Below are 21,214 nucleotides of genomic sequence, written 5' to 3'. Positions count from 1 at the left end.
TTTCAGAAATTGAAATGCGTCCTTCACGACATGCAGTCTTTTCGAATTAAACATTTAGCATAATAAAGCATAGCATTAGTTCATGAACAGCTTGAATAACTGACCTTGCATGAATTTATTAATCCTCCGACGAGGCCAAGCTACATTATCTTGGAAATAAACCCAGAAAAGACACACTAAGCAGTTAGTTCATGAACCTCTTGTGCGTATAAATGTCCGACCTAATCTAATCTTATCCAATCCAATCTAGTAATAAACATTATTAGTGACAAAAAGATTTATGAAATTTTTTGATCCGACTCTGTTTACAAAGGAAATGACATGTTATCGCGATTCAAGGACCATAGATTTGTTATGTTCTCTATGCTGATTTTGTCTAATCTCTAGTAATGTACTCGCAGAGATGAATGAATAAGATAAGACAGACTCACTCTCGAATCATTTGGGCGTAATTCGTGGGTAGTTTTGACATCATTTGGTAATTAAAAAACAAAGGTGCAAAATTTCATGTAGTATGTCTTTGATTAGGTGACATTACGCCATTGCCATAAGATAAGGGATGCGACTGCGGTTTCTTAAATTTTAGATTCAAGTGTTTGGCCGACCATCTTGACTTTCTCAACGCCGTTGACTTAATATTACGAAACGGTCAAACAAATTTCAGGCACACCGTACGTCCACATTCCACCACTATGGCACCAACAACGCACCTTGAATTCAACAAATATAAATCGAGTGCTGCAGTCCTTGAAACTCTAATGCGAACACCGAAAAAGAAAAGAAAAAAAAAAGTCAATGTCCAGCTGAGAAAAACTAAATGCTCGGAAATCACATCTTCCGACTACTTGCACTGTTTTTGTAGGCGGTCTAACTTGACGACCCTATCAAGTTGCAATATTATATCCAAACGAAGCAGCAGCCTGTAATGGGCATTTGACCACCATGAATTCACAATTCAATTCATTATATAAACGTCCTCAAGCAAGAATGGTTTCAAGGAATCACAAATACTAAATTTCAAGCTTCTTAATTTTGCAATGGCAAGTTTGATCAACACCGTATACGTGAGAGCCGGTTCTTCTCCTCCATATTTGACACAAGCTCAGCTTTGGGAGGAAGAGGATCATTACTTCGATTCTGGGAGCAACAATCCTCATAATTCTCCTATGATTCCTCAGACGGTATTCGATAGAGCTGCGTACGAAAACTACACATCTGCGTTTTATGCGTTTGAAGCAACCGTGCCATCGGACGAAGACTTGAAAGCTGCACTCGCAAAAGTTCTGCAGCATTACCCGCACTTAGTAGGAAGGCTCTCGTTTGTTAATGGTCGCACTTGTTTCTTTCTTAACAATTGGGGTGTTCTTGTGACAGAAACCCTCGTCGAAACAACACTAGCCGAGCAACTTCCGTTCAATCCGTCATCGGAAGAGGTTAGGCAGCTTCTTCCCCCTGAAGGTGAGTCCGACTTGCTCCAACTTCAGCTCAACAGATTCTCATGTGGTGGTCTGGTTATCGGTGCAACTTACCATTCTCGTGTAGCTGATGCTCAATCCATGAGTTCATTCTTTGTTGCATGGGCTAGAGTGGTTCGTGGTCTCGACGTAGAGCCACTTCCGTTTCATGATCGAGCTGCTGTTTGTCGACCAAGAGAACCACTAAACGTTGAATTCAATCACCGGTCAATCGAGTTCAAAAAGACTGATATGACCCCGGTCGAATCACCTTCCGTCGAAACGATCATCATCAATTACTCTACTGAATTCATAGATAAGCTCAAAGCTAAGGTTCTCGACGAAGAAAATTGTGATCCAGATCAAACATTAAGTACTTTTGAATGTCTACTTTCTCATACATGGAAGAAACTGTCGCAAGCTAGAGGACTTGACCTCGAAGCGTCGACACAAGTAAGAATTCCAGTGAATGGAAGAACAAGAATTGAACCTGCAGTGCCCATGGAGTATTTCGGCAATTTAGTACTATGGGCTTATCCTAGTTTGAAGGTTCAAGACTTGTTGCAAAACACTCATGCATATGTCGCAAAAGCAATCCACGATGCAATTAGCCGCGTCGATAGTAGCTATTTCAAGTCGTTTATCGATTTCGGGGAGGAAGTCGAAGGCAAAGAGTCTCTAGAAGATGAGGAGCTAGAGGCAATGGAACCGGATTACGGAAACACATTGTGTCCAAATTTGGAAGTGGATAGCTGGTTGGGGTATCCATTTCATAAACTTGATTTCGGCAGTGGAAGCCCTTGGGCATTTTTTCCGGTACCCAAAAATCAAACTGAAGGCTACATGAATTTCTTGCCTTCTTGCAATGGAGATGGCGGAGTGGATGTGGTGCTCTCACTTTTACCTGAACATGTTCAGGTCTTTAACCAAATTTCTCACTCTATCGATGACTAGCTAAAAAGAGCGAAACAACTCGAGAACACAATAATAAAGAACCTGAATTTCAGTTAGATTGATGATTTGCTATAACACGTCTGATCTCGTAGAATCGATAAACTTGTGAATTTAAAACTCATATTAATATACTATCTCATTACTTTGATTATGCATCTGGCCGTTGACAAAGCACTTTATGGAGTTGACTAGTTTTAGTTCAAGCTATTTGCAGCTTCACTCGGAAGCATTTAGAAACTCCAACAAACGGTAAACTTCTTCACTGGCAGAAACCTTCACGGACCAAACAAGAAAAGACTCTTCTTTAAAGGTCAGTCTAAAGTTGCAGGGATGAGATCTTTAGAGTCTTCTGTCCGACATTACCTATTCATCTGAAAATAGTAAACCGAATTAGTAGAATATAATGACATGAACAATTAAACAATGAGAAAATAAGAAAAAGAAAACAAGCAAATGATTTTACAGCATGGCTTTGCCTATTGCATCATGCCAGTGACAAAAGGGTGCACATTGAGATTCTAACTAATTGCAAAACAGACCTTAACAAACTCAACTGTTCTTAGACTTGTAGGTTTGTAATCATATGCAGGTATATACAACAGTTCACACATACACATTGTTTCATCCTGCTATGAGAATCACAATGACTAAATTATGCAAAAGCAAGCATGGGTATGCGCACATCATATAATTTTGAACTTGTTAATATTAAAGCAGGAAAATTGCTAAGCGTACAAGGTTACAGAGGAGCAAAGAACAAAAAACAAAAGATATTTCATAGCAATCAAAAAAGTATAATTCCATGTCTATTGATCTTTCACTGAATCACTTTTGTCTGGCCCAGGGACGGAGCCAGGATTTCTACAATTGCTAGAACTGCAGATTGTAAAGTTAGAACTGCAGATTCCATGTTACTACCTGCACTGATATGAGTACCAATTACACAACCATGCACTGTTTTCTGGCCTTTGACAAAGCAATTTAGGGAGCATGGAAGGATAGAGCTTACTGTAACCTCAAGTTAGACTGACATGTAATGATGCTAGTTTAAGTATTGGAAACTCATAGAGGTTGGGCCAAAGTTCCCACCCGTTCTGGTTTTCCGTCATAACGCGCTGGTCTTTCTAGCACACAAGTATAAAACCATTGTGCTGAGTGAGACCTTGTCAAAATAGGAGTCACATTTAGTGCATAACATTTTCTTTTCCAAAAATCCAAATAAACAACCAGATACAGAAATCAACAGCAAAATAACTAAAAAGACAATCTCAAATTCTGAACCATTCAAACTAGTTAGACAGTTCCTAAAACATCAAAAAAGAAGAAAAACAAAATGATATGCCCCTGCAATAACAGTTAAGGGCTACTGCATCAATGAAAATTTTAGTGTTCAGCATGAACTTCGAAAATTCTAATGTCACATTCGATAAAAGAACAAGTGATACTAGCAGATCAAACACAAAAAGCAGACACACATGAACTTAAGTCCGTTTTGGGCCACAAGGGCGGTGTCGAAAACAGAGTTCAAAAAGAATAATAATCCAACAAAGTAACACTTCAAGAACCAAGCAAGAGTCGGCACCAGAAAAAGGGGAAGGCACACGACTAAGCAAAATCAGTACCCACCTAGCTTGTTAAACTCAACAGTTTTAAGTTACCCACCCACTGGCTATCCCAACAAAAGTTACTAACAAGCAAATCTTTTTACCAGAATGCTTCACAATATAAATAACTAAAGTGAAATTTTAGTTGCAGACTCAAAAATATACCAACTGAATTAATAAAAAAAAAATGCATAACATGTGATATTATTTTACCTCAACCGTTGTCGCCTGGAATTCTTCACAACCCCATCTGTAATCGTCTTCTCCATATAAGTACCAGAGCCAACTGAGACTATGCTTTCCACATAACTCTCTCGACTATTGTCCATAGTAATACCACGGACCACCACCGGTCTAACTTCTGTAGTTTTTGGATTTTATAAATGTAATTGTAGCCTATCATTATCTACTAGTATTTCCCCATTGTCAAAACACCGTAGAGGCCTCCAAAATGGAAGTTCGCGTGGGAGCGATGGTAGCTGGGTTATGATATATTTTTTCATCCAAGATTCTTTTTCTCCATATTCCTGCATCACCCACACATCAACTTTAACTGATTTCCAAATACAAGCTATACCGATGCAGTCTCCCCACACTCCCACATTTATATAAACATCTCGGAAATGAACTGAAGGTGGCATAATGTTTTCAGGTAACGGCATATTCACCACTATCTCATCCCTAATATTAAAAGAAAAGATAACTTTGGAGGAGGTTCCGTGAGTGTCGATACTTCCTTTACCACACCGAAATGAGAATCCTGAATACTACTCCATGAATCTTTTCTCAGTGTATAAATATCGATTTTGAAGCAACCACCATAATCAGAAATTAGTTTGTAGCTGATAATGATCTGATTTCTTCATCTTCCGCCATGACTTTGTTTTTCTTTCTTTGGAACACAAAGACTTGTTTGATTGTGAATGGCATGTACAGGGTGTATTATTCGACCAAGTTATAGAAAATGGAAATGGTGTATTTTATTGACAATAATTTAGAGTAAATTTCAACGTGGGCAGCAATCATAATCATAGTTGTTGCCTCGATGGACCAAAGTTTTCTCTTGAATTCCAAAAGATTCCCAATGGAATTGATATCCTATATTATACGCCAGACAAAAACTATGGAAATTTCTCTGAGTCACTCGGAAGACTTATGCTCTAGTCTTGCAATTTCAGGTGGCAATTTTAGTTGGCAGCCAGGACTTCGGGTGCAAAGGCAGAATAAGAAAAAACACTATGAAAAAGCAGACACGAAATACAACACGAATTATTTCATCATAGGTTCCGGAGTCGGTTGCAGTGTACCTTCACAGAACTTCTAACCCTGTTGCCCATAAAGTGTTTGACAACTAGAGGCAGTTTTGAAGTTTTTTTTTTTTTTTTTTTTTTTTCTGACTCTAACATTTGAAATTTACATTGTCTTTCAAATACATTCGTATTTCTTGTTTTTTTTCTTATTTTTATTTGGATACTGGTAGTGCGTTTTGATATAAATCTGCTTTTCCAGAAGCTGAAGTCAGAAGCAAAAATATTTTGATTCAGAAAAAGTTAACTTTTCTATTTCTGGAAGTCCTTTTGAAATTGTTTACCCAAACTAATTTCTGATTTTTTTGCTTCAAGAAGTCAAAAAGCAACTTCTGGATGTGTATCCAGACGCGCTACAGAAGCACAAGTGTTTCTGCTTATGCAAAATTAGAAGGAAGCAGAAATCAAAAACACAATATTTTTACTTCATAAAAGGTGAACTTTATTGCTTATAAAAGTTATTTTACTGCACAATGCAGAATGAGTTACATATACCACTTCCTATTATAAATTTGGTATGCACCCTTGGTGAAGATATTCGTCAATTGGTGAACATCTGATACACTGGCGAAGGCATTAGACTTAGCACCAGCACCTCTTCTGTCCCCATTCCATTATGGCACGGGCAATCCACTAGTTTATAGATGATAGGATACTAAAGGGAAAAAAACGGTTCAGTCCAAAACCGCCCATAATAGTACACTTTATTCCAGACCTAGTTGACTGGGTACAATTTAATCCAAAATTGTATGAAGACACTGCTATCCTTCGCATGCTTTTAATAAAGCACACGTGCAATGAAATGAATCAGTCTTGTACATGACACAATGATTTTGGTTGCGACACGTTATCCTTGAATTAAAAACTGATTAAAATTGCGGTGTAACAGACAGATTCAGTAACTGCACCATTTTGCTTTATCAGAAACTTCAGAAGAAAAAATCAAAAAAAAATTCAGAAGAAATTTTGCAGACAAACCCTAGAAAATTTACAGACTAAAACCCTAAAGTCTTACTTATCAAAATACCTAGATGGTTGAAGTATCAGTAACATCATGGTGAAAGGAAATAAAATAGTTTCTAAGAAGAACACACCAACAGTTGAAGATTCAACATCAACTGATGAAGAAAATCCATAAGTTGCAGCAGAAGAAATTCAAAAATCAACATCAGTAGAAGAAAAAGACGGACAAGCGGTTGCAATAGAAGAAATTTCATCAACATTAAAAGATTCAACACCAATTTCATCCCCAACTCCATCAGTTGCAATAGAAGAAATTCGAAAATCAACAGGACCAAAGACGAGATCTAAGAGAGGATTAGAAGATTCAACATCAATTTCAGTACCAGAAACTTCAAAAACATCACCAGTTAAGAAGAAATCAAAGACTTCAAAGTCTTCAACATCAATTTCGGTACCAGAAACTTCAAAAACATCACCAGCTAAGAAGAAATCAAAGCCTTTAACATCTGTTAAAACAAAAAAGGTAACAATTCAAGTCCAGTTATGTCTGTTTTTAGAAATTTTTATAGGATTTGTTGTTGGCTAATTTTTTTTATAGGATTTGTTGTTGGTGTGTACAGATATGTACGCCACTAAGCTGTTGCAGTGATTCATGTTCATTTATATCTGTTTTTTTAAAAATTTAATGGGATTTGTTGTATATGTGTACAGATCTGTACACCCCTAGGCTGTTGCAGTGATTCATGTCCATTTATATCTTTTTTTAGAAATTTCTATAGCATTTGTTGTTGGTGTGTACAGATCTGTACGCACCTAGGCTGTTGCAGTGATTCATGTCCATTTATATCTATTTTTTAGAAATTTTTATAGGATTTGTTGTTGGTGTGTACATACTAGTACACCAACATGATGTTGCAGTGATTCGTTTCAAGTTATGTCTGTTTTTGAGCAATTTTCATGAGTTTTGTTGCTGGTGTGTAAATACTAGTACACCAACATGTCATGTTATGTGAGTTTGTGAGTGGTTTTATGGTAAATGGCATGTTATATGTGTTATGGAGTTGTTTCATTACAGTTGTGTGTACAGATTTGTACACAAGCATTGTATTGCAGTGATTCAAGGCATGTTGTGCTTGTTTTAAAGATTTTTCTGTAGGAGTATACAGGTTTTTACACCATTATGGTGTTATAGTGATATATGGCCTGGTTTATAGTGATATCATGGTGTTGTATGGGAATTATTGTTGCTCTCGTTATATTTATGTACCAGTGTACTGGTTTGTACACCAGTTATGCTTCTCTTTTCTTATTCCCATTTGTCTATTTTCGTAGATACAAACAAACCTAATAGATCAGGTTTTCATGCAATCAACGAGTTTGTGAACACGTACCTTGAGGAGGATGGAGAAGTAAGGAAAAAGGATCGTAAAAAAGTCTGGTTCACAGAATTTCAGTTAGAGAAGCAAAAGGAGAGCCCTTTTTGTCCTGTATTAGATGTCTTTTTTCACAAGAATGATGAAAAGAAATAGGAGGAAAACTTAGAAAAGAAAAAGGAGAAGAAGAGAGATGTGTGGTTCAAGAGTCCAGAATCAATCTTTAAGATCGTGAATCAGTTCCGCCATGATAATTCAGGGAGAAATGTCTTTGTTTTCAATACTGCCGAGAAGAAAAAGTTTGTGGAAGTAGAAAGTATGCCAGAAGATTTGTTCTTAATTTTTGAATTACAAATGGTGACATCAGAACCTGTGGAAGGAGAATGTACCAAAACTAGAGCTGAGCAGAGATACGGTACATTAATAAACCAAATGAAACTGAAGGATCAATCTAGGTTGGGGAAATTAGATGTGCAGAATGAAATCTTGCGTATAATGAAGTTAAAACCAACGTTGGATATGGAGATTGAGAGAAATGCTGAGGACTTGGTAGTGTTGTTTGGGATGTACCTGTGCATCACTGTTTTTTTTACCACAGCAAATGGAAGCGGGACCAAGAGTCAATTTGCTCCAGGGGCGAAGCCAAGGGTTGACTAACCCTGTCTCTAGCCCCTCCTAAAATTTCAAAACTCATGTAAACACCCTTGATTTAATCCTATAATTTATATTTAACCCACCAATATTAAGCATTTGGTCCACTAAGTTTATTAGAATTTTTTTCTAGCCCCTCTATATACTAAAACTTGGTTCCGCCACTGATTTTCTCCCTACTTTGAATCATTGGATAGAATGAGAAAAACCAACTGGCCAGTTCATATACATCAATATCTAATGGATAGCATTAGGAAACATATTGCCTCACCACTTAGAGTTAATGGTTGTATGGTATACCTGTTGGTGAGTTTACATGTGTACATTGTTTTACAACAGTTTTAAGTTGTACAAATTTACATGCTTTGGTTCATTGTATTTGTTGGGTCCTAACATTTCTATCTCTTTACCTGTTTGTCAATGCAGTATTGGTTTGTTGAACACAACAATAGCATGATGCCAAGAAATGAACAAGGTTTTCCTAGGTTTCTAAGGTGGATAATAAGTGACATCAACAATACAATAGAGAAAGACATTAATGAAGCTATGAAAAAGGTAACTCGATAACTTTCTTACGATAGTGATTTCTTCCTATATGTGTACATTAGATTAACTCCTTGATAAGGTTTACAAAATGGTGACAAAATTTTGTCATGTACAACAATATACACCTGTAACACATGTGTAAAAAGATGTACACATGTTATCCATATTGATACTTTGGCATGTTTTCAGATGCAACCCGGATGAGTAAAATCTTGCAGTGATGAAAAGCAACAGATAATGGAAAAGTACAGAAAGAATAGGCAATAAAATAGCAGAGATGCACTGAAAGAAAAGTTATACAAATCAATAAAGCAAAGAAATGAAGCATTGGAAGAGCTTTCTGACTTGAAGGTTAAACATTTGAAGCTTGTGAGCTTCATTGAAGAAAAAAGCAAAAAACTTTATGAAGCTGATGCAAGGAATGTGCAAGATGATAAGGATCTTGTTGATTTGTTTGTTGACTCCTTGCAAGAAATCATTTCATTTAACAAAGAATTAAAAAGTGACGATGAACGTGATGATGATGAGAAAAAGGAGGAGGAAGGTGAGAAAGGTGAGAAAAGTGGCAAAGTTGATGATGTGGATGACAGTGATGATATTGATGATGATGAGGAAGGTGAGAAAGGCAAGATAAGTGGCAAAGCTGGTGATCTGGATGGCAGTTATAAGGAGTAGAAGGAGGAGGGTGCCAAGAAGGAGGAGGACGATGGTGGTGGCAAAGGTGGTTATGGAGCAAGATGATAAGGAGGAGGTGGATGATGGTGGAAAAGGTGGTGAAGAGGAGCAAGATGAGGAGGATGGTGGTGGAAAAGTTGGTGATATGCATGATGATGATGACGAAGGTGGCAAAGGTGGTGATATGCATGGTGATGACAATGACAAAGAGGGTAGTAAAGGTGGTAATGACGAGGGTGGGAAATCTGAAAACAATGAAGTTCCGTTTGAAACTTCTGAAAAGCGAAGGTATAAAATCAGTCTAATTAAATGTGGCAGTCATTTTTTTTTTATGTGTGTAGATAACTGTACACCAGTATGATAAAACTCATACCTTTTCTCTAAACTTGAATCTTTTAGCACTCCTCTGTCAAATACAAATGAAGAGATGGATGGAAAGGATGGACTAAGGCAAGGTGTTGAGTCTGAAACTGCTAAGAAGCCTAGGTATGAAATGATCTCAGCTTGCATTTCTTTTTATTTTATGTATATGTGTACCAAGATGTACACCTAACAAAAAATGTATTTTTTCAGCACTTCTCTGCCAGAGACAACTGCATATCAAGAAAACTAAGATGTCACTCAAACAGCTGAAATTGATGAGGCTACGATAATCGCAGTTCAAGTCATATCTCAGCTGGACCCTAAATACATGTTGTTGGTTGAAGAAGATGTGCTTTTACTCACGCAGGAAGAAGATCAACATAATGATCCTTATGCATCAATTGAGGACCTTCTGGACAACTTGTCTGAAAGTATTTTCATAAAGATTGAAAAAGGTTGTTACAGAATGGCATTATCTGACGTGAAGGAAAAGATGGCAACCATGATCCACGAATGTCCAAGTTTTCAACTGTTGATCCAAGAGGATCCAAAAGAAGAGTCGTCGCAAAGATCATTATCCAATGAAGATGTACGAGAAAGGGTCATTGCTGAAGCAGTGCAGTTCATACAACAACATGGAGATGTATTTTTTAGCAGTCAAGAATTAAAAGAGCAGAAGACACCACCAGCAAATACAAGAGCTGGGAAGATGAAGGAAGCAGAGATGTTGAAAACAAAAGCGGCTAGAAGGTTTTCCAAGACACCACCAAAGAGAGCTGAAAAGAAAAAACTTCCTCCTGATTTCACTGCCGAGGGTAAAAACAGACAAGTTAGGATGAAAGTGGATCAAAAAGGCAAGGGGATCCAAAAATAGGGAGAAGAACCAGGTTATCCTGCACCAATAAAGAGAAAGGAAAGTGAGTATCATCCTTATCGCCTATTGCCAGATATTCGTCAATCAGAACTATACCAAGCCATGGAACCAAGACAGGACAAAATAAGGGTACAAAAATTCTTCGACTATGCAAGCCTAGGGTAAGTTCAGAAAACAATACCTCGCACTATACGAATGATTGAATCTTATTGAGAAAAAGTTATGTGTCCCACCATGTTAACATTTCCTTTATGATTTTGCAGTTCTGTAGCTTGGGAACTGATGAGCACGCAAGTGTGACGCATTTTCACCCATAACTACATTAGTTAGGCCTCATTTTATTGCTAATAAACTTGTTTTAAGTGGTTTCAAGGAAATAAGTTCTTATGGAGAAATCATCACGAAAAGTGGTTTTTGGACCTCAGAAAAGTACTAAAGGAAATAAGTTCTGATGGAGAAATCATCACGAAAAGTGGTTTTTTATTGACGACCCTTTCACTGGGTGGTTACCAGGTAGTTGTGATTCGACCACTTTGAGCAACATATAGACCATTAGAAGAGTATATGAAGTTTACCTGGTTATTTTGAGCTTCGGGTTGTTCATTTCCCCCACTTGAATCACTCATTTCTACAAACCCTAGTTTTCCCTCTAAAACCTACTCTTCTTCTTCTCAACTTACAAAAACCCAATTTCAATTCTAACTCTAAAACCTGAATTTAATCTAATCTAATCTAATTAATTAATCTAATCAATTAACTATTAACACTAATCATACATGGGCGTTTTAGCCATTTAAAATAGATTTGGTTAAGGGGTGCATTTGAATTAAGTTTTGGTAATCTTTTTTGTCTTTTAGTGCAGGGCCCCTAATTGTTTCTTGGGCCCCCAATTAAACGAGGTTTGATCTCTATTTCCAAGTTTGAGTCCTGTTTCTAGATGAGTTTGAACTCGGTCAGTATTGTTTACTACCGATCTAGTTACTTCTATGAGTAAATACTTATGGTTCAGTTATTTCATGGTTCCTCCCCTGTATTGTTTCACCAAACGTTATCGCTTCATCAGAAAGCCTTGAAATGAAATCGACCGGTGCAAGGTGAGATGCCTAGGTGAATAATTCTTTGAAATTTTTTCATTTTTCTCTCACTATGGATTCACTAAACATGAAAAATGGGTGGCCAAATCAACAAATTTGATGGTTTGTTCACTGCGGACCAAAATCGAAGGATTGCCAGTGACGAAAATCAAGAAAGGGGGCAGAGTTTGATAAATGATTCCATCTTTTAGATAAAATGCATGTAGAAAGAACACATTTGGTTGGGAGAAATGAGTAAATGTGATGAATTAGAGCATCAGGCAATTTACTTATCTTATCCTCTTCATCTTCATTACCACCTCCTTTGGGTTTCTTCTTCTGGGGTTTCTTCAACACCATTATTCCAAATACTAAACGTTACCTGCAAGTAAGAAATTTAACTCGATTTATGAAGTGGTACACAGAGATTAACAACTGGGGATGAATTGAAACAGAAAGTAAATTTGAAAACCCTAATTTCATCACTCAGTAAGAAAAATTAGGTTAAAAACTAAAAAGAACAAGAACCAACCCAAATTTAAGTCGATTATGAACTTACCTGAGTGATAATTTCTGACTTGATTAGTAGATTTTCGTTTGCTTGATCTATCACTGCTGGTTTTAGGGGGTTTTGGTTCCCGAGGAAAAGAACTACAGGTAGGAGTAAGGGGCACCGGAAGGAGGGTGCCAAAATGAAAAATGGCTCAGGTTGGGTTGGCAATTTTAAGTCAAGCGCCTGTAGGAGGGATTGGAGTGTGCTATTTATGGGCCCGTGGCCTGTGGTGGAGGTTATGTAATCCTACTGTCGTGCTTTTCTTCCTTTCATACCTACAATATTGTTAGGTTTTTTTTTGTTACTAAACTGACTTATCTAGATCGGATTCATTATATTTGAATCTGACTTACTGTGTCCGACTGAAAAATTGCTAAACATCATAGTTACTTATTTGTCAAACGAGTCAGGTACAAAATGATACCTAATACAAATACCACGAATCAAATATATGAACCAAGTCAGATCTCGAGTCATACATCAAAGAAAGAAGATATAAAAAGTATATGACATCTGACTCATGAGTCAAGCCGAGTCAGATTCAGATCGTGAGTCAAACCTATAAAACAAGACGCTAATTATAAGGGTCTTCAAAAGACCTTCACAAACAACCATGCCAGGTGTGAATGAGTGTTGAGTCCCGTCTGAGAAGCAAGCGAAAAAAATAGTAGGAAATGTTTGCAAAAAGAAGCCCACATCCTTATTTAATGCAAATAATTTTTATTATTTCTCTTTATTAAATTTAAAAAGTGGTTAAGCGAAAATCATTTCTCTTACGTATTTCTGCAGAACGTTCCTATGAAGAGACACTTTACACCATGGTTTTCTGTAAAAAGATTTCCCATTGAAGATCTATAAGGCTAAAATTTTTCTTTTCTAATCCTCTGTAGAGAGACGGACACGCAACGCATCGATGAGATTTTGTTGTTGAATTTTTTTTAGCTATTTTATTACTTATAAGGTATTGCGGTTTAACTTCATGGGAATTTACTGAAAAGCGACTAACGACCTCTATATGCCAAATGTCGTTTCTCTAACCTGATAAAAGTCATTTTTATCCCCGACTCGTTGGACCAGCTCCATATTGAACTGAGTTGAACTCCTAAATCGTGAATCTATGGACGGATTAAGTTGAAGTGATTTTGATTTGATGTTGGCCGTGAATAAGCCAGTTGCTCATAATCCTGGACAAAATAAGTCCTTTCACCCGTGATGCAAGTTTCGTTTATTAATCTTCCAGAACAATTAAATCCAGGGGAGGAACCAGGGCTTGCCTTACCATGGACCCAGCCCCTCAGCCCAGAAATCATATGTCTTTGTATGTGTAATCTAAGTTTGATGGAAAAATAATCTTAAGTTTTAGGCTTATTCTCCGTCTAAAATCCTGTTCTATGGCATACAGAAATGCTTTGAGGCATACAAAACATTTACCCTAGTGTTAGTTGATAAGGGGGTGTCTATAGCTAGTTAACTTACTTAGATAATCTTGATTAATTAATTTACTTATTTACTTTATTTATTTGTTTTATTTAATTGTGAATCTACGAATTATTTATTTTAGTTTCTTAATTTTTTATTTATTTATTTTCTTCTCTCTTCTTTATTCCAACTGACTCTAACCCGACTACCATTTTCAGTGTCTTCTACTATATATAAAAAAGACTCTAATCGCTTTTCTTATACGCAGGTTAATGAAAAAAATTAAAGAAGAAGAAATAGAAATCAAATTGAGTAAAGTTGGAGAGAAAGAACCATATCTCACTGCAAGCAAATGTAACTGATATCTTATTTTCTTGTGTTTCATTGATAGATTAGGTTTAAATCGAAAAAAATTAGGGTTTAATGACAGTTACAAAATGAAGTTCGGCTTACAATCTAAACGAATTATAAACCGAACTACTCATTGTTCTTCATTCTGAAAGTGCTGATGAACAGTTCAGCTGATAATTAAACACGAAAATATTAGCCGAAATTCACTTTATGAAGAACAATACTAAGTTCAGCTTTTCTATTTTTTGTTCGAGTCGGCAGTTAAACAGTGAAGTTTGACTGATAACTTATCTGCCGAACTATGTGTAAAAAAATTTAGGCTCGGCGGGTAACTTGTCGACCGAACCTAAGTTTAGGTTTTGTAAACACAAAAAAAAAGATTATACCTTTTTCCGAAAAACAATAAATAAATAAATAAATAAATCTTCTTAAACTTTAAAAGGTAAAACTCAAAAAAATTAAAACACAAATAAATGATAAATATGGTGGATAAGGATTGTTAATTTTACTATCTAGTGAGTCTACTTTGTTTATTATGCATGCCGCAAAACTTTTCGGTATGCCTCAAAACAGCATTCTTCCTGGTGGTGATACCATGGACATCTTTTTTCTCCTCGTTTAATTGGGGGCCCCGAAAAACAATTAGGGGCTCTTACCAATTTATACCCACACCAAAAATAATGGGGGATTCCAAAAATAGATGAGAGTACTATTTTACCCTTTCCATAATAATAAAAACTTAAAACCTAATAATCATACATTTAAAAGCCTAACGACTCAGAAAACCAAAACCCTCATTTTCCCTCCCTCACCCGACTCCCATCTCTTTGTCTATAGCCATTAACGACACCTGAAGAAAAATAATTTCTTCAATCGATTTCATCGTTGTAATCGTCGATTCGAAATTAAAAACCCAAAATTTAATTCATGTTTGCGTTTAATTTGGTGGGTTGCTTCCGAAATTAGGTTTTCCAACCGAAAAATTGCAGTTACAGTTCTAAGGTCGTTATATCGATAGGTTTATACCCTAACGACTTTTCATTTGTTTTTTTTTTAATGAAAAATCGTCATCGTGTAAGATGTAGGAGATAACGACCCTAATTCTGGGTTTTAAGATTTAATGGCCTAGGTTAGAGTCGTTTGGGTTTATACATAACCAAATGACAACTCTAAAGGGTATATACAGAGTCTTTGGGTTGTAGAGTCGTCTATATATATAGATAACCCTATCACGGCTCTTCCTTAGGGTCGTCATGCTATAAAATAAACATTGACGACTTTTCATAACCTGAAAAAGTTGCAGGTTTGAGTCGTCAATGCTAAGGCCAATACAATAACGACTTTTAAGAGTCGTTTGGGTTTAGACCCCCGATATTGACGACCCTTTCACTGGGTGGTTACCAGGTAGTTGTGATTCGACCACTTTGAGCAACATATATACCATTAGAAGAGTATATGAAGTTTACCTGGTTATTTTGAGCTTCGGGTTATTCATTTCCCCCACTTGAATCACTCATTTCTACAAACCCTAGTTTTCCCTCTAAAACCTACTCTTCTTCTTCTCAATTTACAAAAACCCAATTTCAATTCTAACTCTTAAACCTGAATTTAATTTAATCTAATTAATTAACTATTAACACTAATCATACAGGGGCGTTTTAGCCATTTAAAATAGATTTGGTTAAGGGGTGCCTTTGAATTAAGTTTTGGTAACCTTTTTTGTCTTCTAGTGCAGGGCCCCTAATTGTTTCTTGGACCCCCAATTAAACAAGGTTTGATCTCTATTTCCAAGTTTGAGTCCTGTTTCTAGATGAGTTTGAACTCGGTCAGTATTGTTTACTACCGATCTAGTTACTTCTATGAATAAATACTTATGGTTCAGTTATTTCATGGTTCCTCCCCTGTATTGTTTCACCAAACGTTATCGCTTCATCAGAAAGCCTTGAAATGAAATCGACCGGTGCAAGGTGAGACGGCTAGGTGAATTATCCTTTGAAATTTGTTCATTTTGCTCTCACTATGGATTCACTAAACATGAAAAATGGATGGCCAAATCAATAAATTTGATGGTTTATTCACTGCGGACCAACATGAAACGCGTGTCCCATTTAGAACTGAGCGGGCCAATAAAATCCATGGGAGGATTTTCTTTATCCGCAAACGGGTCTTCCAAAACGGCTCACTACAAATTTGATTTTCTAAGAATTATTTTACTATTTTTTATTTCACTTTATCCTATTTTATATCACCTAAATTCAATATTTTAAAATTCAACTTTATCCTACCGAAAATTTCATCCTAAAATAAAATAAAATAATAGTTACACCCTAAAAATCAGATTTGTTTGTTTTGCCAATTTTTTTTATTACCATAGAAACTGCCCTAAGCTAACAAGGGCTCTCAAATGTGCACTTTCTAGCGGAAAAGGCCGTTTGCGGTGGCGCCCAAAACCCACCCTCAGTCTCAGAGGAAGTTTTAAGTCACTGTCTGTTGAGGTAGTCTGGACACAAATTTGTCAGGATGAGTAGGGTCATTCAACGAGAAGTCCCACTCCACAGAGTCGATGAATCTGCATCATTTATTCTCAGTCTCTTTGGACTCTTATCTCTGTTTCACTCTCAAGTGATCTACAAAAAGCCATCAAACAGGTAACAAGCAATGAAGCAGGATTGCAAAATGTGGACGAATTAATCACGGACGCAAAACTCGTCCTGGAGTGGACCATCGCTAGTTCATTTTGAAGAGAATGACAAAAATTGATGGATGAGCTCTACTTCTATGTAGCTTCATAATTGGTGCATTACAAACTAGCTAGCTAGAGATGGCATTATGCAGTGAACTTCACTCGTGATGCATTTTCTTTTAGAATTTCATGAAAATGCCATCCAAAACTTTACCAGACAACAACTTGTCCTCCCGCTACCACTATTACCTGACTGGATTCATTTAACTCTTCTTACATCACGCATTTGTTCTTTTATTATGTACTGAAATCCGGCTGTTGTTCTTGTTCTTACTCAAGAATCAAGAATTTGCCATGGATTTCAGGTAAATAGTTCACTTGAATTACCTACAGAAAGCCTGGTTCTTCCCTGTATAAAGCTTGTTCTGTAGAAGGCACAAAAACTTGGCTCATCTCACTAAACGTTCTCGCTTCACCGGAAAGCCTTAAAATGGCATTTTCCAAGGCGATGCGATTTGTGAATCATCTACTGGGCTGGGATTTTAATTTAACCTAGGCACATGGGGTTTTACTTATCTGCATCTTTTTCTCCTCATAAAACCCAAACTAAAGCCTAGTTAGTAAGTTCGCGAATGATTCGCGAATCATTCGCGAATTTTTCCGTATCACGAATTTTACCGTCTTATTCGCGTACGTTTGCAACTCCGAACCCAAGTCGCGTATTATGTGGCATTTCCGAATTATTCGCGAACCGTTCACGAATTTTACGTATCCCGAATGATACGTCCGCTTAATTCGCCATAAATTCTTTAGCTTTTACTTTTCAAAGACTCCATTTTTTGGGATTTACTGCCTCCCGAGCATACACGACCGAATAGTAGACGTGTTGTGATTTTTATGAAACAAAAACGACTGAAGAGATTTGAAGGTGAAGGTGAGAGAGATCTCAAACTCACTAACCAAGCATCTAAACCACCATATGACGTCCTCTTGGATAACTAATGTTGTATATATTATTAATATCATCATATTAAGTTTATTTTTTCTTTAAATAACTCACACATATGCATAAAAATTGGTCTATGACCTTATAAATACAAATTATTTGTTATATATAGATACCGAATTTTCAGAGCCGAACTCACATTTATAAATCGAATCATACACGTACGTATGCCGTTCCGAATTACTGACGAATCACGTCTCGTTGACCGAATTTTGGACCGAATCTGAATTTTACAAAACCGTATAATACTCGTACGTTTGCCGTTCCGTACGTTTACCGAATCCCGAATTACTAACTAGGAACTAAAGTAACATGTAGGCCAACAAAATCTGCTTAACTAACTTGTAGCATGTTATCGGAAATTTAAGCAATATGGCTATGATCTCAGGTGATATAACTGATCATCGGAAAGGATATAGATTATGATAACAATACAACTTAGTTCAAACACAGCTAAGTTCAGATTTTATAGAAAAAAGAACAAACAAAATACGGGTGCTGATAACAGAGAACAGCCAAAAAAGATAGGAATAACAACTCCCACATTTCCGTAACTAGTGTATTGGTCTGTCTTTCTAGTTATAAAAATGATTAGAAGATAAGAGTAATACAAACAAAGAGAGTCTACACTTACTCATACTATTCAGGGGTCATGAACCCAAGCGCACAACTTGAGGAATATCTTGGAAATTTAAGTAATTCAGATGCAATCTGCATTTGCTCCTTATAGTCTTCCAATAAACATTCAGAAATCATGATAGTCACTGTCTGAAGAACTCCAGCATTGGCCAAAAGAATTTTACCATGTCCAGCTCCACTTTGCGCCCCATAAAATGTTGCACTACAACTACCTTGAGATTTGGCAGAGAATACCAGGGTAATGAAATTACTGTCCAATCATAATCTTGTTGGTCATCGTTGTGGACACCCTACAATCCAGAATCATAAGTGGAAACACCATTTTTTTATCAATTAGAAAATAATAATGCAAGCAACAAAATTGTTTTCTCTGTTAAAGTCTGATATCAATTGGAGAGGCAGGAGACTTGCCTCGGTTAAGTCAATCGATTCTAGATTATGCGAGAGTTGGAGAAACCACAAAAATATCTTCATAGACGAACACAAAACTCGCATGCGGACCCATCCAGCTACAAAATGCCGAACTAACTTCCAAGCAAACCAAATTACAAAATGTCGACAAATTGGCTAAGAGGATATTTGCTGCAGTGAGACACTATCAATAAGAGGAAAATGTTCAACCAGCGCGTATGAGTCAGAAAACCACATGGAAAGAAATCAGGTACTACAGTTACTAGTGATGTCATGTGGTTACACTTGCAAAACATAATCAGCTAAAGAAGAAAAAAAATTCAAAAGTAATTAACCAAGCATACCTGAAAGGAGGAACCAGACGTTTTAAGGAGCTTTACATTAAAAAGTCTTTGATAAAGCTTGATTATAGGAGCATATAATCTTGGCTGAGCCCGGTTGTTAGAAATTTGAATATCTGCCTCAACTAGAGACAGGAACCTACCGAGAACAAAGTCTGCCGGTAACTCTGCTGCATACTTAATGGTCAGCAGATTTGGTGTGAAAACCTTCAATGTCTGATGAAACAGACAGCAATTGATAATTGACAAGTGCTTGAGTGTACCAGAAGTAATACATAAAACTTTAAAGTCGTCAACAAAGTCACAGTCAAACAAGCATAACCCTTCAAGGATGGGACAGTTGGAAAACAGTTCTCCAGTCAAGTTTTCATTCACAAACTCTATATTTGTGAGCCGAAGTATCTTGATCCTTGGAAAAGAAATCGTGTTCGGGAGACAGAGAATGCTATTGTATTTCAAGTCCAACACCACCAACGAATCACATGTGAAAAATGATAGAGGAAATATAAAGGGGTTTTCAGATTCTATGGATAGAACAAGCTCTTCTACTTTACGTTTCTTAACTCGGGTTTCATCAAAACATTCAGTAACAGTGAGCATGAATTTCTGTATTTTCGGCTTCTCATGAACAAATAACACTGTGTCCAGCAAAACTGCCAAGGCATAGTATTCCCCATAATTGGTAAACCATTCGGGAAAATCAAGAATGGGAGCAGAGTTTGATAAATGATTCCATCTTTTAGATAAAATGCATGTAGAAAGAACGCATTTGGTTGGAAGAAATGAGTAAATGTGGTGAATTAAAGCGTCAGGTAATTTACTTATCTTATCATCATTACCACCTCTTTTGGGTTTTCTTCAACACCATGATTCCAAATACTAAATGCTACCTGCAAGTAAGAAATTTAACTCAATTTATGAAAACTTAAATCAATTTATGAAGTGGTACTGAGAGAATAAAAACTGTGGACGAATCGAAACAGAAAGTAAATTAGAAAACCCTAATTTCATCACTCAATAAGAAAAATTAGGTAAAAACTAAAAAAGAACAAGAACCAACCCAAATTTAAAATCGATTATTAAATAAAATAAACCCAAACTTAAATCGATTATGAACTTACCTTGAGTGATGATTTCTGACTTGATTAGTAGATTTTCATTCTGGTGGTTCTAGGGTAAGGGTCTCTGGAAGGAGGGTGCCAAAATGACAAACGAACCAGCTTGGGTTGGCAATTTTAAGTCAAGCGAAACATGCCTGTAGGAAGGATTGGAGTGTACTATTTATGGGACCATGGCCCGTCTTGCTTTTCTTCCTTCTAGACATACAGCTTCCTTTTTAGACCTACAAATTGTTAGTTCTTTTCTTCCTTCAACCGACTATTGATTACATTTGAATCCGACTCATTATGTCTAACTAACTCATGACATCTGACTAAATGTTCTCGCTTAGTCAGTTCATGTCACTAAACGTTCTCGCTTCATCGGAAAGCCTTGAAAGGAAATGTACTTATGCAAGGCGTGGCGGCTAGGTGAATTATCTTTTGGGCTGGGCTTTTAATTTTACACATTGCCTAAGCAAACATGGACTCTGAATTGTGCACTTTTCTACGGGAAAAACCCCTGTGCGGTGGCTCCTTAGGCACACCCTCAGAGGAAGTTTTAAGTCACTTTCTCTTGGAACCCTGTTTTAGGGCATACAAGAAAATTTCAGGGCATACTGAATAAAGATAAAATAGGATTGGAAATAGCAACTCAAAATGTCCCTTAACCAAATATTTTTGGTAATGGAAAATCTACCCTTTATGTATTAGTGTTAATAACTATGAATAATTTTGATTAATGTTTAATATAAATGATTAGTGATTAAGATAATTAAGTTATAAAAGGTTGTGTTGATGATAATTTTTGGGGAAGAAAAAAAGGTAAGGTTTTTTGGAGAAGAAGAAGAAGAAGAAGGAGAAGTGAGGAAAAACT

General features: G+C 36.6%; 3 protein-coding genes across 3 annotated transcripts; 2 read left to right on the top strand and 1 right to left on the bottom strand.

Annotated features, from left to right (window-relative positions):
* Positions 1–1,007: 1,007 nt before the first annotated feature.
* Positions 1,008–2,686, top strand: LOC113339257 (tryptamine hydroxycinnamoyltransferase 2-like). Its single transcript, XM_026584556.1, has one exon. It carries the CDS (start codon positions 1,038–1,040, stop codon positions 2,406–2,408), a length of 1,371 nt encoding a protein of 456 aa, XP_026440341.1. The 5' UTR covers positions 1,008–1,037; the 3' UTR covers positions 2,409–2,686.
* A 5,323-nt stretch (positions 2,687–8,009) lies between these two features.
* On the top strand, positions 8,010–9,527 carry LOC113340112. The gene is made up of 3 exons (XM_026585326.1): positions 8,010–8,204; positions 8,733–8,861; positions 9,219–9,527. The coding sequence occupies exons 1-3, from the start codon at positions 8,010–8,012 to the stop codon at positions 9,525–9,527; spliced, it is 633 nt and encodes a 210-aa protein (XP_026441111.1).
* An 8,726-nt stretch (positions 9,528–18,253) lies between these two features.
* Positions 18,254–20,097, bottom strand: LOC113339830 (putative F-box/FBD/LRR-repeat protein At1g66290). The gene is made up of 3 exons (XM_026585060.1): positions 19,244–20,097; positions 18,900–19,083; positions 18,254–18,778 (listed from the first exon to the last, which is right to left on the bottom strand). The coding sequence occupies exons 1-2, from the start codon at positions 19,838–19,840 to the stop codon at positions 18,925–18,927; spliced, it is 756 nt and encodes a 251-aa protein (XP_026440845.1). The 5' UTR covers positions 19,841–20,097; the 3' UTR covers positions 18,254–18,778; positions 18,900–18,924.
* Between the last annotated feature and the right edge of the window lie 1,117 nt (positions 20,098–21,214).

Source organism: Papaver somniferum, unplaced genomic scaffold (genome assembly GCF_003573695.1).
Source record: "Papaver somniferum cultivar HN1 unplaced genomic scaffold, ASM357369v1 unplaced-scaffold_21, whole genome shotgun sequence".
In the NCBI taxonomy this organism is placed as follows: domain Eukaryota; kingdom Viridiplantae; phylum Streptophyta; class Magnoliopsida; order Ranunculales; family Papaveraceae; genus Papaver; species Papaver somniferum.
This window is presented reverse-complemented; position numbering and strand designations above follow the sequence as displayed.